Raw genomic sequence first — 17,578 nt, 5'->3', positions numbered from 1 at the left:
CATCATGTAAACACCCACACACTCACCATGATCCTGACAGTAACAGAGGCAAGACCAGGAGGCATGGATCCCTCAATGTCTGTGGCCTCCACTGTGAAAGTGTACGTGGGCTCCGACTCAGACAGAGCCTCGTAGTCCAGGACTTGTCGAACTGACAGCTCTCCAGTCACAGGGTCGATACGGAAAAGCTGAAAGATCTCCTGGTCCAAACCTTCACTTCTGATGCGATATGTGAGGTTGGAGCCAAGGTCAGCGTCTATCGCCTGCAGAGGAAGGAGGAGAAAATAATATAACAGCCTCTTGATTTAATGGCAGGTTACATTTTTCATACTGGCTGGAAGGATATAATGAAAAAAACACCTACTTGTGCTGGAGTTTGCAACACTCCTGGCATTTTTATTATGTCTGAGCTAGGCTGGTATGTCTGAAATCCCTGTGGTGGTAACAAAAATGGTCCAACTAGTGGCCTGTCCCTTATTTTCTTTTTTTGTTCATTTATTTTTGTTTGTTGCTGCTATCATCATCATCCCCACCTCAATTTGGCCATTAAACATAGTCAGAAAAAAAGTCTTAAATTTTATGACGTTTGTAGTGCAGACCAGAATAAAAATAAAAGGATATTTAGGGATTTCAAATCAGAAAAAGATTAGGAACTCTTAAAAAAAAATTATATGATTAGTCTCATTAAGAGACTCATTTGCCCAACTCATAATTTAAAGAACATTAATTGGATTGAAACCAAAATCATAAAGGCAGATTAAGTTGTTAAAAACTTTGTCATTTCTTACAAATTTAAGTCATAGAATCTGTTTAAAACTCTGGATTATCAAGACACTGAAGAAAATAGATAAACTAAATGTTCCAGTTTGGTTTGTATAATACTGACAGGACACATTTTAATAAGGATTTGGACTGATTAATGCACTAATTGTGATGGGAATAAGGTCAAAAATACAATGCATGCTGTTTTGTGTATTCATCTGGGAAACGTCCCATACAAAGCCTATAAGAAGGGCAGGACTCTTTGAAAAATGTAATTCATTTCAGGCCAATCAGAGCCACAAGACAAAATGAGGCAGTAGTTATGTAGCTCCGTTAGTAACCCGAGCTCAACAGTCAGGGTCTGCTGCAGTTTATTAACAGTGGAGCTTCTTGGTGGATATAACTCATGCATGAAATCCAAAAACAGTTTCTCTGCCAAGAGAAGCTTTCAGTACAGTTCTTTGCTCTGGTTTTAACAAAGAAATATGGTCCAGTTCTGATAAAACTGCCACTACACAAAATCTACATCCTAACAAATCGCTACACTGGCAGCGGCCATTATTAATACTGGCTTACATTACAACTAAACAATGCCTATAACTATGACAAACTTAAGCCAAAGCTACGGTGGCCCTGAGAGCTCAAAGCACTGCAACTTCAGAAAACACATGCAAAAAGACAAAACACAAGCAAATTAAGAAAACATCTTCATCAATTTGACAAAACATGTGCAGCATTTAGAAAAAAGCAAAGACAACAACACAACACATTAGAAAAACGCGCTGCAAAGACCACAACACAACACACTGGAAAAATGTGCTGCAAAGACCACAACACAACACATTAGAAAAATGCACTGCAAATAGACCGCAACACAACGGAAATGTTTCCAGATGACACTTAAAAGTGATGCAAACGTCCAGACACGCTTGTTGATGTTATTGACGTGGATTTTGAGTCACAGTGGCGTTGGAAAATGAGATACAAAGTACGTGTTTTTTATTCATTTTAACATTTTTATCGCATGATTCAGATATCGGCCTATTGCAGTGATCTGCTGTTTAAGTAACATTAGCCTTTTGCTTGTAATTAGCCTGCCAATTCTCATAACCTAATGAAATAATACACATGGTTAATTCACTGTGAAACCATAGTCTGACTTTATTAGTCATGTTGATACAAACAGAGGTGTCATAAAAGTATGTATCAAATAGGATACAATAGGCTTTAAGGGACTAATAGAAATTAACTTAAAAAACACATTTAAATTGACTATAGGGCTGAACATTCAAACATGAAAACCTTTCAAACAGACATCACAAAAGAAATTATGGCCAATAGATAACACTTTAGAATAATATAGTTCTATTGTTTAAGAACTCCATGAGAAGAAAAATAAAACCAAGAATTAAAATTGTGTTTGGAGCTACAACTGAAGTAGTTATCAATTTATTATTTAAAAGCTGGGAAAATGTGTGATTAAAAAGTAATAGCAGTTAAAAACATGCTGAAAACCTTAATAATATAACTTGCATACAGTCAATAATTCTTATTGATCCTAATGGGGTAGTTGGTTGGGAGCAGCTTGTTCCCAATAGTACAGAAAACTAAGCTGCACTCAGAGAACAAAAACAGTATACTGAAGAGATAAATACAGGAATAATCTAAATTTCATTTTAGGAAATTATTTAAACGATTGGTCTTGAAAAAGGGACACAAATTAGGTTTAAAAAAATGACTGTTCAAAACTATAGGAGCTTAAAGTAATCTGACAGCAAGGGTTTTAGGAGGGATTCCAATAATGTAGGTGTCGTGTTGTTAACTGATCTGAATGCAGTTTGAGGCAACATTTTCAACATCCCCTCAGATTGGCTTTAAAAGCCTCATTCAGTAACCAAATTACTGACATCATTCAGGCTTCACTTTATTTTCTACTCTCTGTGGTCAACACGATAAATTCACTTAAAAATGTTTTCAGAAGAGGACAAAATATTAACATCTGTCTAGAGGATGAAAATGATTGTCAGAAACATCTTAAACATATTGTAGTGTACTGTTAGTTAGTCTAACATTCCAGACAGGTTTGCACCTAAAAATATAAATCATTACAAACTTTTATATTACGTTAGCTAAATAATCCATGCATCCACTTGCTCACCTTTAACTGTAAGATGACTGTGTTCTCCGGCGTGTTCTCAGGTAGGACAATGTTATAAGTTTGTTGGGTGAATGTTGGGCTGTTATCATCGACATCCAGGACAGTCACTAACAGAGTCAACCTGGAGCGCCGAGGGTCCACAGCACCATCCCAGGCTTCAACGATCAGAAAGTAGTGAGCTTTGGCCTGATGATGGAGAATCATGGTTAAATACCATCATTAAAGCTATGAAAAAATAACAACACTGTTATCTTTATTTCTATAGCTATCTTTAATCTGTTCAGTCATTACATTTATGTGAAAGGTGGGAAGGGTTAATCACACCCCTAACCCAGTCAACTTAACGGACACTGTAATATGTGATAGATACTTCTAAACGGTCCTAAATATCTTATCTATTCTAAACTGAACATCATTTTCTGTCACCTCTCTGTCCAGCGGAACTGCAGTTCTTATTGCTCCAGTGGCGTTGATGGAAAACAGTTTCTGATGGTTGACGAGCCGATAATGGACCTGACCACTTGCTCCCAGATCTGGGTCAATAGCCTGAACAAAGACACACAGAAAAAGCACATTAACACAGGCATGCAGGAGCCTGATGGTTGTTTTCTCCCTTTCTTCTTCTGTTCCCTATGGCCTAAAAGAGAGAAAGTACACATCTGTACAGCATACAGGATGTACGACTGGTATCACTGTCGGCATTTGTATCTACACAATAGGGATAGAAGTATTTGGCCACATTGTTATTTTAAGTTGGAAAAATGGCAAAACAATAATCTTCTCAGTCTTATCGTTTACAAATCATTGAATGTGAATGAATGAATGTGTCTGATTGAGGAAAGAGATCCAACAGAATGACTCAGACAAGATTAATCAATGAGTTTCTCTCAAGGCGCTTTTGTCAAACTGGTACACATCAACCGTTAAGCTGTATGAACGCCAAACTTCTGACCTTGCTCCTCCAACCAAAATCTATTCAACACACATTTTTCTCTTTCAGACTTCAGCTAAGAGAGGTCAAAGAGTCAGACAAAACTGATTTGATGGATGACTCAGTACTTTTCCTCTCTTTTCCTTCACAACTTAAATCCTTTCTTACTTCTATCCGCATGTTTTTGTTCCCGTCTGTAGGTTTCAAACTTTTTCAGGTGGAGCTCTGACAGAGTGACAAAGACACACGTCAATGATCTCTCTCAGCTTCTCATAATTCCTTCAGCCATGGCACTCCATTTCCCGCCTTATTCCAGTGGGCCTGGACAAAAAAACGTATTCTCCAGTGGCAATTGTTAGACTTTCCCAGAGTTAATGAGACAATTTTCACTTGGAAAAAGTAGCACATGGTGCCCTCTTTCTGTTGTTGCACTTCTTTCAACTCTACAACTTTCTGCACTCGGCCTCTGACTCCATCCCTTCATCGTCGCAGAGACTAATAACGTATGGTGTGTGAGAAGGTATCAAATTGGTAGTTGATGTGGCTTTCACCTCGTATGACTGTGCATCTCATCCAATCAGCACTCAGACAGTATTAAAATAGATAGACCAAAGAGTAGGAGAGCAGAACAGCAGAAATATTAACATGGTGTATAAGTGTGTATCAATGTGGGAAATAACAATTTTGTATGTTGCTTTTGCCTTGAAATGTCCCATAAAGAACATTATTTCATTATTTTCTAATGTTTATTTATGAAATGTATATTTTATACACATTCATAAGATTCTGATTTGCAGACATGATGTTTAAACATTTTCTCTTGGAGTAGAATATTGTCATAGAGATTATTTGACTTGAAAAAGAAGGAAAAGTGATTATCACTTTGATAAAGTCTACTTAAAATTGAGTAAGAGCATGAAAAGAATTATAGTTTGGAGGGAAAGTTTAGCAATTCTGTAGTTTTTTGCAGGGTAAATAAGATTATCCTCCAGGATTTTCCTATATGTTGCCAGCTGCCGAGAGGCATCCCCACAGCATGATGCGGCCACCACCGTGCTTTATAGTGGGAATGGTGTTTTTGTTGTGATGTGCAGTGTTCGGCGTCTTGTCTGAATGCCAAAAAGCAACATTTGGATCTCATTAGACCTAAGAACTTTCTTCTCCTTGACCACAGATTCTCCCATGTGCCTTTTGGTGAACTCTTGTTGAGATTTAAGATGAGTTTTCATAAACAGTGGCTTTCTCTTTGCCAATCTCCCATAAAGCTTTGACTGGTGATGAACCCAGGCAACCATTGTTGTAGGCAGAGTTTCTCCCATCTCAGCTGCTGAAGCTTGTAACTCTTTCAGTAGTCATGGTGTCTTGGTGGCCTCTCTCACTAGTCTCCTTCATAACCCTTTAAAACCTACGGGAGCACCAGCGTTCCCATTTGCATATCTGTTTTTAACCGCAGGGAGAATTGTAACCAAATAAGACAGAGCAATAATTCTTTATGCATATAAAACCGGGGGAGTAACACTAACATATCCCATATTCAGTGTGTTCCAGAGTACTGTTTCCATCTAGAAATATCCTTCTTTCTTTAGCAGAAATCTAGTACAAAGCACACACATTAAAACAATATTATGTAATATGATCCAGGCTATAATCGTGTTGTTTTCTTGCAGGTCAAGAGTCACACTTGTTATTGCATCAACATGGTCTTCTGCAAACATGTTGGCTCAAAAGTATTCTGCACACTACTGTAAATAGTTTATTTTTTACAAAGATGCTTTTTGCAAATTGAGCACAATTTCATTTAATTTTTGTTTTTTCCACCCTTTATATATATGAGTGTATTTTATAAATAAAGTTTTGAACATACTCAATATAACTTTTTTGTGGTTTGAAATTATCTTGTGCAATTTTTTTGCAATCGCAGTTTTGAGGGATGCAGCTATGACATCTCTGTATTTAGGAAAATGTGTAAAAAAATGCTTTTCATTTTTTTAAAATGAAATGTAAAAAAAGTAAAGATATGCTCTGGCAGACTTGTTCTATGGTAGGTCATAAAGGGTTAAATTGTCCCTCAGTTTATGAATATGACCTGATCTAGGCAGACGGCATGTGCCAAAGTATTTCCATTTCTCGATGATGGATTTAACTGAACTCTTGAGACAAATTCTCTACACTCAGGTGATCCCATTTAACTAATTGAGAGACTACAAATTGGCTGGACCTCTGCTAAATTAGGTCAGTCACTTTTAAATGGGTAAATATAATTTGATTTGAAAGAAACAAAGTTTAAATTATCAAACATCTTGAGATAGATAGAGTATCCGGGTACATGCCAATACATGAAACTTCAATAACTTCTTCTTAACAACCCATAACATGTTGGTGGAACATGGATTAAGCAATGCTTGCCAATGGACAGAAAACATCCTTTTTTCAAAATAAAGAAATCAATGAAGTATGATGATAAAATTATAAATTATAATCTGTGTAAACCACAACAAATCCCTCACTAATTTCTGAAGTTTTGAAGCCCAGCAAACACTGAAAAATGGGGCCCAAAAATAATTTCATCCTAATGATCTTTTCATAACTACTGAGCACCACTCTAACCAACAAGTGTGACCTGTTTACACCATATTCATGTTAAAAAAATGCCTTGTATACTTTGGATTAGCCCCTTTTAATGGTGCTCTACCACCACAAAATGCACAGTTAAAACTTCACAATTCATTTCATATATTTCTGTGAAAGTATGATGTGCTTATACACATGCCTGTTGCTAGCTCTAGCTAAATGAAGCTTATGCGTAAGTTCAAGCAGGAAGACTAATTTCGTTTCCTCAGTGTCATTCATAAACTGTCATTCATCTTTTCCTCTGCAATACAGCTGATCTCCTGCTCTCGTGGTCAGCTGATTGTGGGCGGTGTCTCACTTAAGTCTAAGCCAATCCTATGCTACTACTGCTTCTCTCTCAACCAACCACCTAGCCCCTGTCATATTTTAAAACCCATTCTCTCTCCTCCACAGTCGATTTCGTTTCAGTGTGCTGCAGCGACCCTCCTCAGCACTACCCGATCAAGGAATTCCCAGTTCACAGACTCACTTCTCAGAAGAAAGCTCACCTCCTCAGAGATCTTCCACCACCACCACTGTTTAGACTCCACCTGAGGGTATCCTCACTACTCCCTCAAATGATCTATTCATCATGATGGGGTCTAATTCGCCAAAGACATTTCAAAATCCAAAACTTGTAAAATAAATAATTTTCTAACACTTTCTACTCTCTCCTGATTGAACGAATAAAGCAAAGCTCTGTTCTGCTAACAGCTGAAGACTGATTGATGAGGGATGACAAGACATCAGTGGTTGTATTTGCTTAATACAAGCACACATCCACACATTTCTTTCCTTTTAACAGGGACAGGAAAAAGCATGACTGGTTTTCAACACAGGAATACAAGGAATATGTATAAATGTACCAAAAAAGAACAAAAACAGAAAGGGGTCTGCAGAAAAATAGAATGTTAAAAACGCCTCCACTTTTTAATGCATCCACTTTTTAATATTTCCTTTGAGGCATATATTCCTTTAATTAAACGTGAACTTTTCTGAAGCTCAGAGTGTTTGTCAGAGACATTTTTAAAACCTGACCTTTTAAAGTTGTATTATCATTCACAAAGCCCCTCTCTTTCCTGGAGAGAACAATGTATAAAAAGGCAGAGATATAATAAAATGACTCAGAGAAGAATTGTCAATGCTGTTTCTTGCCAGCTTCTCTCAGGTTGCTTTTGTTAAAGTGTTGCACTTCGAATTTTCACTATTTTGAGCTCTTAACTCTGGAAATTGTTTGACATAAGTAATCTAATTGATGCCCAATATGAATCAATGCTTTAATGTTTAAAGTTTAAAACATTCTAACAATGACAGTATTTCACTCCTGACACTTAAATGATAGTCTAAATACGCCATAATGCCTTATCAAGTTATTTAGCCTAAAGCACAAAAAGCAGCAGAGCTAAATGAATGCAAGTCTTACAGCTATTTCTTATTTAAAGTTGTATTAAAAATTGAACATTCTGACCTGAGGATACTGCTAGATGTACAACTAAATTTAATCTAATAAAGGTTTCTGTTTGAGGCACTGTGACAATGATTTGTCTTTAAAATCAAAACAAAGCAGTCATGAATGTTGCTAGGTAAGCAGGCTACCTGCCTTTGGACTACTGATGAAATAGCTACTGTGCTAAGTCTCACATAATTACACTGACACTAGTTGACAAACCTTGCAAAGCTGATGGACCGGCCAGATTCCATGTCTGCCATGTCATATGTCTTGTCACTCAGATTGGCCTTTAATTAATGAAATAGACAGAACTATGTACCACATTTCGTTTTTTACGATATGTTGAAAAAGTCTGACGTGTCAGTTTAGCTGGTTGCTGATATTATGATCTATTTGCACTATTCCAACTCAATTACCTAATTAATAGTGCAAGTGAACAACAAAAGAGGAAAACAACTCTCTAATTTTGAATCAAATCCTTCAGCTGAAGTTCAGCCAAACCTTAGGAGGAAAACAAAGAAATGAAACCAGTTTGTGCTCCCAAAACCCAATGGATAAAAAGAGCAAGTATTCAGATGGAGAGGATGGTGGCCCAGATTCAACACAGAGGAAAAAAAATCATCTAAATTGTAGGCAATGGAGAGTGAAATGTTTCAAAATGATCAAACTGAAGTACTAGATCACAGAAATGGAGTAACAAGACCACATTAATCTAATTCATTAAAAAAAAAATCCTGCACATAAAGCAGTTTCACAAATCCAATTCCAATGTGACCATTAGTTAAACGCTACAGTAAAAGTACACTGAGTGAAAATTTTGCAGTCTCTGTGTTATAAAATGTATGTAGGTTGACATTTAATGTCCTGTTGTCTTTATGTAACTGAATATCATAAACTAGAATTTAAATAGCAGTGTCAAAACTGTCAGTTTTATGTATTTATCAAACCGCCATGACTCAGTTCATAGTATCCATTATCCATTTCATTCGCAGTGTTGTGTCACTTCTGGCTGTTGCAGTGACCCATTTTTCCCCTGTTCATCCAATTTTGGTTCATTAAAGTTTCATCTTATCTCTCACAGTCACTTTTAGGATTAATAGAAATGAGGCTGTGTTTTGCCAGTGTTATGCAGACTGTGGAGAAGAATGAAGTCCTCTCGATGTGATTTGCATTCAGTGATACATCGATGTCTGGGTGTACAACTATAATAAATTTAATGGAGCATCCACACTTTCAGTGATTATCATGTTTTTTTTTTTTGTTTTTTTTTTTTTGAGAAGTGAGCAAGACAGAATGAATCATGGACAATGTAATAACACAGGGAGGGGGTGATGTAGAACAGAAGAAGCTGATGAGATATGTGCATTCATGTGTTTGAATGTCTGCTGTAACATTCATGTAAAGTTGTGATAGATCCAAAGGACCGTCTCTCTTTGAACAAATGTTCTGAGGCAGATTGAATGGGTCCAATGACAGTGTTGGATCTAAAGCTAATGCCAGGCCAAAATGAGCAGTCTGAGGAAAAGGGTTTTAGCAAGGGAGGTGACAAAGAACCCAATGGTCAGTCTGACTGAGCTTCAGACATCCTGTGTTGAGATGAGACAAAGTTCCAGAAGGACAACCATCACTGCAGCCCTCTACTGATCTTTATGGTAGAGTATCTAGGTAGAAGCCTCTCCTCAGTGCAAAATAAATGAAAGCCCACTTGGAGTTTGCAAAAATGGTAAAATTTGTTAACCTTTTTTTGGCTCTGTTAGCCTTTAATTAATTTTAATTCTTGAATTAATTTTAAACCTTTAATTCTTTCAGGTGAAAATCATTAAATCTGAAAATTAAGTGAAACTTTTGCCGCTGTTATACCCACAAACACCAGCGTCAACTCCATCCATCCATCCATCCATCCATCCATCCATCCATCTTCTTCTGCTTATCCAGGGTCAGGTTGTGGTGGCAGCAGGTGAAGCAAGTCACCCGAGACATCCCTCTCCCCTGCAACACTTTCCAGTTCCTCCTGAGGGATTCCAGGGCGCTCTCAGGCCAGATGGGATATATAATCCCTCCAGCGAGTTCTGGGTCTGCCTCAGGGTCTCCTCCCAGTACGATGTGCCCAGAAGACCTCCAAAGGAAGGCGCCCAGGAGGCATCCTGATGAGATGCCTGAACCACCTCAACTGGCTCCTTTTAACATGAAGGAGCAGCGGCTGTACTCAGGGATCCTTCTGGATGTCAGAACTCCTTACCCTATCTCTAAGGCTGAGCCCGGCCACCCTTCGAAGGAATCTCATTTTGATTGCTTGTATCCGTGATCTCATTCTTTCGATCACAATCAACACTCCTCTGAGTGTTGATACTCCTCCGACCTTATTGTGGTGGAGGGGCTTGTGTGGCCCAGTGAACCTGGGAACTATGTTGTTGGGGCTAACGTACCTGGTAGGGTCTCCCAAGGCAAACTGGTCCCCGGGGAGGGTCCATACAAAGAGTAATTAAAATAGCCACCTCACCTTCCCCGGAATAGGAACACCGTGGTGCCCCCTGGAGCCATTTAATTGACTCTGTATTAATTGACAGAGCTACAAGATTACAATTTAATATTTGATAAAAGCAGCTTAATCATTTATATCAACAATAATATGAAATATTTTCTACTTCACACTGTTGAGAAAAGAATTTTAAGCCAACTCAAATGTGAATTAACTCTATCCAAAGGTTAGTGATCATACATGTGACACCATGCCAAGCAACATTTTGTTTTACACTTAAAAGGACGTAGTGTTTGTAGCTTTCCATACCAACCTCCAAAAGGTTTGACTGGGTTCTTCACCAGTCAACACTTTATGGGAGAGTGGCAAAGAGAAAGCCAGTCAACTCAAATCTTGACAAGAGTTCACCAAAAGACATGTGGGAGACTCCATGGTCCAGTGGAAGAGGGGTTTTTGGTCTGATGAGACCAACATGGTGCTTTTGCCATCAGACAGGACACTATGTTTGGCTGACACCAAACACTATACATCACAACAAATACGCTATCCCCACTGTGAAGCACAGTGGTGGCAGCATCATGCTGTGGGGATGCTTCTTGGTATCTTGTAAAGATAGAGGGTAAAATGAATGCGGCCAACTACAGGAAAATCCTGGAGGACAATCTTCTTCGGTGTGCAAGAGAACTACTTGGTTGCACTAGTATTGGATCAGGTTGAAAAATTAAGCATTAAAATGCTTCATCCAGCAAATTTTTCAATACAGTCTATAAAACATGCCACAAAACCTACAGTAAAGTTGCCATAGAATCTCGTCAGACACTGGATGGCATAGTTAGCATTAAGCAAAGTAAAGCAGCATGTTTTAATCCTCCTGATGAGAAACACATTGATGTGTGCAGTTCCTGGAGTCAGGTACAGTCTTTTTTCTTTCCTTCTATCCTCCTCTTCTATTCTCTCTTTGTTTTGTGTCATCCCTCCTTCACAGTCTTTCTCACAGTTCTCTCAGCATAATTACGCTGCCAGACAGTTAAAAGCCAAAAACACAATAGGATTAATGTCTCAGCAGCGTAACGTCTGCTGCTTTTCAACACATGCAGACAAAAAAAAAAAAAAAAAAAAATCAGCTTAAGGCCTAAAATATATACACAATCGCTGCAATCACTAGCTCTGCCTTTCCTGTTCTAGTGCTCATACCTCTTTTCTTACAACCCCACCCTTTATTCCCTTTTCTCCTTTCATCACTTTCTCACCTCCGACTCTAATTTCATTCCAGGATACAGAGAGAGAAGAACCTGCAAGTGAGACTAAATTACTGACAGCCTTTTTACTCCTGTCTCTAAGCACATTTCTTTAGCAGCACCAATAAACCATAGAGGTAGGTGTTGCAACAGTGTGGGAGTCTTTTCTCAGATAGTTGCACATACAGACAAACATCAAACTTATTCTCACTTTGACATTGTTTCTGGGTGGGTCTGTGTTTGGGTGCTTTTTTTTCTTCTTTAAACCATGTTTCTGCATCAGGTATGTGTCACTCCAGCTGAGCTATTTAAGAGAAACTGATCGAGCACGACTGAGTATAATGTTTACATATTAAACAAAAAAAGGGGAGAAATGGCAAGGACTGCACACTTTATTTTCAATCATTTTTGTGTGTTGAATGTTGTGCTTTTTGTGTAAATGGTCCGTTAATGGAAGTTTTACTGAGTTTAAACACTGAGCAAGTGTCTTTCTGAAGTGGTATCCCTCTATCATCATCTTTAAGGGAATCAATGTGAAAGGATTTACTATAAAAGACAACAAAATGCACAATAAGCTGTAAACAAAGTGTGGCCATTAATGGTACATGAGGAGAGAGTGACTATCACACTGTAGAAACAGGCAATCATTGCAACGTGCAATTTTTTACTCCTGCTGTCAGCTGCAGCAGGTGATTTCACTGATTCATGCTGCTGTACAGCTGAAGGTTTAAAACCAGCTCAATCATCTGCTGTTGTGTTTGATGCAAACTAATAAAGTGGTGCTTTGGCAGGGAGGGAGCTTGTTAAAAGATGTTCGATTTTTGTAACTCAGGATGTGCATTCTAATCATCTTTTAAAGCAAACATAGACAGACAGAGCTGGCTTTAAGATAACACTACATGCTTGTTATTACCTCTGCCAAGGAGGTTATGTGATTGGGAGGGTTTGTTAGTTTTTTGTTAGCAACATAACTCAAAAACTTATGGATGGATTTTGATGAAATTTTCAGGAAATGTCAGAAATGGCATAAGGAAGAACTGATTAGATTTTGGGAGTGATCCTGATCACCATCTGGATCCACAAATTTTTTACAGGATTCGTTACTATTGGGAGATAGGGCTAATGGTGGAGGTCTGCGCTCTCCGAGTGCTTTTCAAGTTAACAGTGTGTTTGTTCAGATTTTTAAGCATTTTCTTCTCTTTAAAATAGGAACCATTTGTTATGAAATTCACATGATGAACACAGCCGTGCCATCCTTCTCTCCTCTCCCAAGCGTCCTCCTCCCATTTCTCTCTGCCACTCGTGCATGTCTCTATTCCTTTCACAACCACCAGCACACCAAGGTCAGACCCATTTATTCTTGTGGAAAGCTACAGGTAGAGGCCCTGGTTTGGAATAAGGCCTGGAGCCGTGCCTTGCATGGCCTGCAGAGGGATCACACCGTCTGTTTTGGTTTGGAGAGAATCCAAGGGTCCTTGAAAAGGGAGGGAGATCAGGATTGGAATATATTCAAGTGCCCTCTCTGAAGATTAGAATAGTGTTTTTGCGTGTTGAATTTGGAGCGTGGCCAAAGGTATGAGAGAGAGTTTAAAGTTGGAAAGCTCTGAATTAAATGCCCTTTTTTTGATTAAGGTTGGGTTTATGAGTTTGGAAAACTGCCCATTCAGACAAATTGGAAGAAATATTGAACTGTTAAGTCTGGAACCTGTTAAAGGTAGAGCTTGTTGAAAACTCATGACATACATTTAGAAGTGCCATGTTTTTATCGCAGGAGTAGTGCCAGTGTTCAACCTTAGGACTATGATTAACAGTTAGAAACTAGCAAATGCCAGACAACTCAAAGACACCGTGACACTGCTGTGTCACAGGCTATGAATTAAGCTGAAGCAAGCAAGCAGGCCGGAGGTGCATGTTTCAAAATCAGAACTTAAAGTGTCAGATTTACCTATGACTCCTGTCACAGGAATACATGAGTAAGTTCAGAGGTCTGGAAAAAGCCCAGGAATTCTTGTGTAGTGGAAGTGCTGGTGAGTATACAAAAGCGCACTCATCCCAGAGGGAGACTTTGACACTATCCTGAATTATTATCTCTATCATTATAATCATTCTTAGTTTAAGGCTGAGATTTATTATTTTCTTCAATAAACAGCTACATTCTAAGGATTATGAACTTTTAAAATCACTGTAAGCAAGAATTTTTGTCAAATTCTGTCCTTATAACAAGAGAAAATTCTTACCATAAATTTGTTAAAACTTTGAAAAACTACAACACAGCTACTTTACCACAGCAACACAAGATTATTATTATTAATTTTTTTTTTTACTTTCTTTTTTTTACGGAGATTTTTATAAACTTTCACCAAATAGTTTTGGGAAATTTTATTTCACAATTATGGAAAGATGTGAGATTTCTTTGGAAATTTTCGGGGAACTTCTCAGGAACTAACAGAAACATTCATAAAAAAAAAAATTAAAAGCTTTTGCTGAACTTTTTTTGAAGGTGTTGAAAGAAATGTTCTGACACATTCTACAGAAAATGTTTTGGTTGTCTTGTGAAATATAAGTTAACTTTTGTCAGAAGTAGTTCCGTAAATTTGCTAAATTGAGCATATAGTATTTGTTCAGACAGGCCACAGAATCAATTTGCTACCATATATTGAGATCATCAGCTGATCTCAAGGAAGCCCTCATCAACTGACAGCCAGCAGCCAGACAATTGGCTGATCGCACTCATGCTCCCTCATTTAAAAGCGCTAGCCTGGGTATGCTTTGCTGCTACCTCTACAAGCTGCAGTTTTTGCAACCCTCCTCCACCCCAGCTCCTCCTTTATTCTACTTCTGACTTAATCAATGTCATTCTGGTGTCATTGATGCCTGGTCTGCTCTGGGTTTGTGCTGCCTCTCTCCCTGGCTCAGGCTTTCCTTGCAGGCACAGCAAAGGTAGGAACATGTGCTGTTCCTGCTTGATACATTCCATCTGTGCCTGTGTAAGGGCAGGGGGATCCAAGGGCAGCCACACCACCAAATGTATAATATCATATAATAAAATATGTGCAAATTAATAACTTTTAATTAAGAAAACAATTCATAATCACAGTTCATGTGTGTGTGTGTGTGTCTTAATAAAATGGTTCTGAACAAAATTCAAAGGGGGGTGGGGGTGGAGGGGCGCTAAAGGGGGGTATAGACTTAACTTGACTTATGGATTTTTTTTTTTTGGTTTCCAAAAATACATTTCTTAAATTCTTAGTTGAACAGAAAAGGAGAAAAAACGCAGGAAAATTTCCACAATTCTTTTTCTCTTCCACAGCCAGTTTTTTCAGTGTGGCACTGCAACCCTCCTCCACCTCAGCCACCTCCATTCAGTTCATTAGCATCCAGTCCAGTTCCTAAGGGGTCTTCTGCTAATCTCATTATGCATATCTCATCATCATCCTCTTCCAAACCACCTCATTGGTGTCCCGGTCTAGCTTCTCAGAAGTCTACTCTTATCTGATCCTGCATCCCTTATCAACACCACCGCCAGTGTGTAGACTCCATAGTGGGGCATACGATTCCTGCCTTTGGCCTAACTACCCCTTCAAGCACATTAAGTCATCATGTCATCATCGTGGAGTGTATGAATCCCAAGTTTTATTTAAAAGCATCATACCCCACTAGCCAACTTCAATGTTCAAAATGCTCACACATAGACCTCTGAAAACTCCATCTACCAGAATGCACACACAATCCTCTGAGTATAATAAACTGGAGTCCTAATTACAAAACTAGCAAGGTTTTAAGAGCAATGCTTAGGGATCGTTGGTCCCCATTGTGAAAGATTATAAAAGCAGAATTTAATTAGAGTCTTTGTATGTCTTTGTGTGCTTTGTGTGTGGCACAAGACTAAGAAATGTTGATGAGGCTAAAAGGAGCCTTTATATTTTGAGTAATTACTGTCTATTTCTCAAGGTGTTCACCTTGGTGTCAGCATGTAAGAATAAAGACTTATAGTGAGACACAAGCTTCAGCACAATGAAAGAAAGAGTTGTTTCAAACCAGCAAACAGAACAGGAAGAAAATCAACTGAATTATTTTATCTGTGACTAAAAGACCGAGAACGTCAGGAGAGCATGAACAATGACAGATGTGCAGTGAGAAATTATTAATGGGGTGAGATTAATTGTAATCTTTCCTAAGTTTGCTCATGATTCATCAAAAGAATGAGGGATTAGTGCAAAGAAAAGCACACAGAGTTGCACAGCATTCCTTAAAATGAACATGTTGTGTTAGTACACAATAACATAGAACATGAATGCATTAGGTATTTTTCTCAGCATATGCATATAAAGGTATATGCATTAAGAGGACAGCATAAGAGTGTGTTTGCAGCCCCTCTCTGGATGTGTTTCACTGTGTGCATCTTCCTACCTTGACTTGTCCAACATAGGCGTGATCCTGCTCCTCGATGACAGTGAGGTTCACCGGCAGTGAAGAATCAAACAGGGGGTCATTGTCATTCACATCTGTCACCACAACGTTCACCGTCACAGTCGAGGTCTGCACACACAGAAAGTTCTGTTAACGTTCAGGTCCTAAAACTTTAGAAGATACTTATTTTGCCTCTTTGACAAGCATTAGAAAGTTCCATTAAACTCTCTTCTTTTCGTCTTGATCCTTGCTCTCATCTCACAAAATAAAAAAGTTTTTCTTTATTGCTAATTAGCTACAAGCTGTCCAGGGTGTCCTTCAACTTTGGCTTAACGTTCTCTTCCTAAAATAGATTATAAAACACTTAACTATTCACCCACTTCACATCTTTATGCAATTAAAGAAAGACTTGACAATCACCACAGAGTTGCCTATAAATGAAACACTCTGAGTCTAGAGGGAGACGATGTGGACCAATTCTGCATATATCACATATGAAATCATATTAAGTTTCTAGAGTCCACTCAAACATACAGTACTGTGCAAAAATTTGGGATATGTTTGGGCCAAAAATTGAGGCTGAAGTAAGGTGTACATGTGGCGCATAAGCTGCCAGAGGGCACCATTGGGTGGGAAGGAAGATTGACAACCCCAGCTGTGCTCTGAATGTCTTTGCATATTACCATATTTGGAAAAGTAGTCTATTTCCAGCAGTTAAAGGCCCAGACAAAAGCAATTCCACCAGGCTTGATCCTGGGTTGTGGCACATGAGGCCCTGTGACGAATCCTTAGCATCCTACATGTCTAAAATTTATTCCTTTTGGTGCCATAATAAAAGGAATGCAGTCAATGCTTAAAATCATAATCATAAAATCCACAATTACAATGCACAATTAGAAAAACGTAGTAAAACGATTCTAAACGTAGTAAAACGATTCTAAAAGTGCTAAAACCATGTCAAATCTGCCTAATGAAATAGTAAAACACATAACAACAACCCACAAAGTACATTTTACTTTCACATTCTGCCATCATTATTGCACAGATGTAGCTATAGTATATCAACAGTTTTATCAGGACTGGGCCAAAATTCCTCATCAAAACAAGAGCAAAGAGCCACACTGAAAGCTCCTCTTGGCAGGAAAGATGTTTTTGCACTATTCCGACTGGCCTTGGCATGAGTTATATCCACTAACAAGCTCCACGGTTCATAAACCATGGAAGCCTGTCAAGCTCAGGTTACTACTAGAGCTGTGCATGTCTACTGCGTCATTTGTCTTGTTGCTCTTATTGGCCCATAATGAACCTGACAGACGAAAAATTCATTTGATTACCTTCCAAGAATTTTTTTAAAAGTCTTGCCCTTCCCAAACGCTTTCTATGGGTTTCCAAGATGAATGTGAAATATATCCCATATCTTTATAACAGTCTATATGAAACAGTCTATCTGGCATGCTAAGTGAGGCTTCTGCATAAAAACTGCACTTCCCACTTTGAAAAATGGAGATTTGCAAGCCTGTCAAACTTGAAAAACCGGACC

General features: G+C 38.4%; 1 protein-coding gene across 1 annotated transcript in view; it reads right to left on the bottom strand.

Moving 5' to 3' along the window:
• Positions 1-17,578, bottom strand: part of LOC121528360 (protocadherin-15-like) — a 246,739-nt gene that overhangs the window by 114,184 nt on the left and 114,977 nt on the right. The window contains exons 19-22 of the mRNA XM_041815789.1: positions 16,039-16,167; positions 3,347-3,466; positions 2,921-3,106; positions 27-263 (exon numbers count right to left, since the gene is read on the bottom strand). Coding sequence (XP_041671723.1) covers positions 27-263; positions 2,921-3,106; positions 3,347-3,466; positions 16,039-16,167 — 672 coding nt within the window. The remainder of the gene's footprint in view (positions 1-26; positions 264-2,920; positions 3,107-3,346; positions 3,467-16,038; positions 16,168-17,578) is intronic.

This window comes from Cheilinus undulatus, linkage group 20 (assembly GCF_018320785.1).
Source record: "Cheilinus undulatus linkage group 20, ASM1832078v1, whole genome shotgun sequence".
Classification (NCBI taxonomy): domain Eukaryota; kingdom Metazoa; phylum Chordata; class Actinopteri; order Labriformes; family Labridae; genus Cheilinus; species Cheilinus undulatus.
The sequence above is the reverse complement of the archived record's forward strand: the minus strand, read 5'-3'. Positions and strand labels throughout refer to the sequence as shown.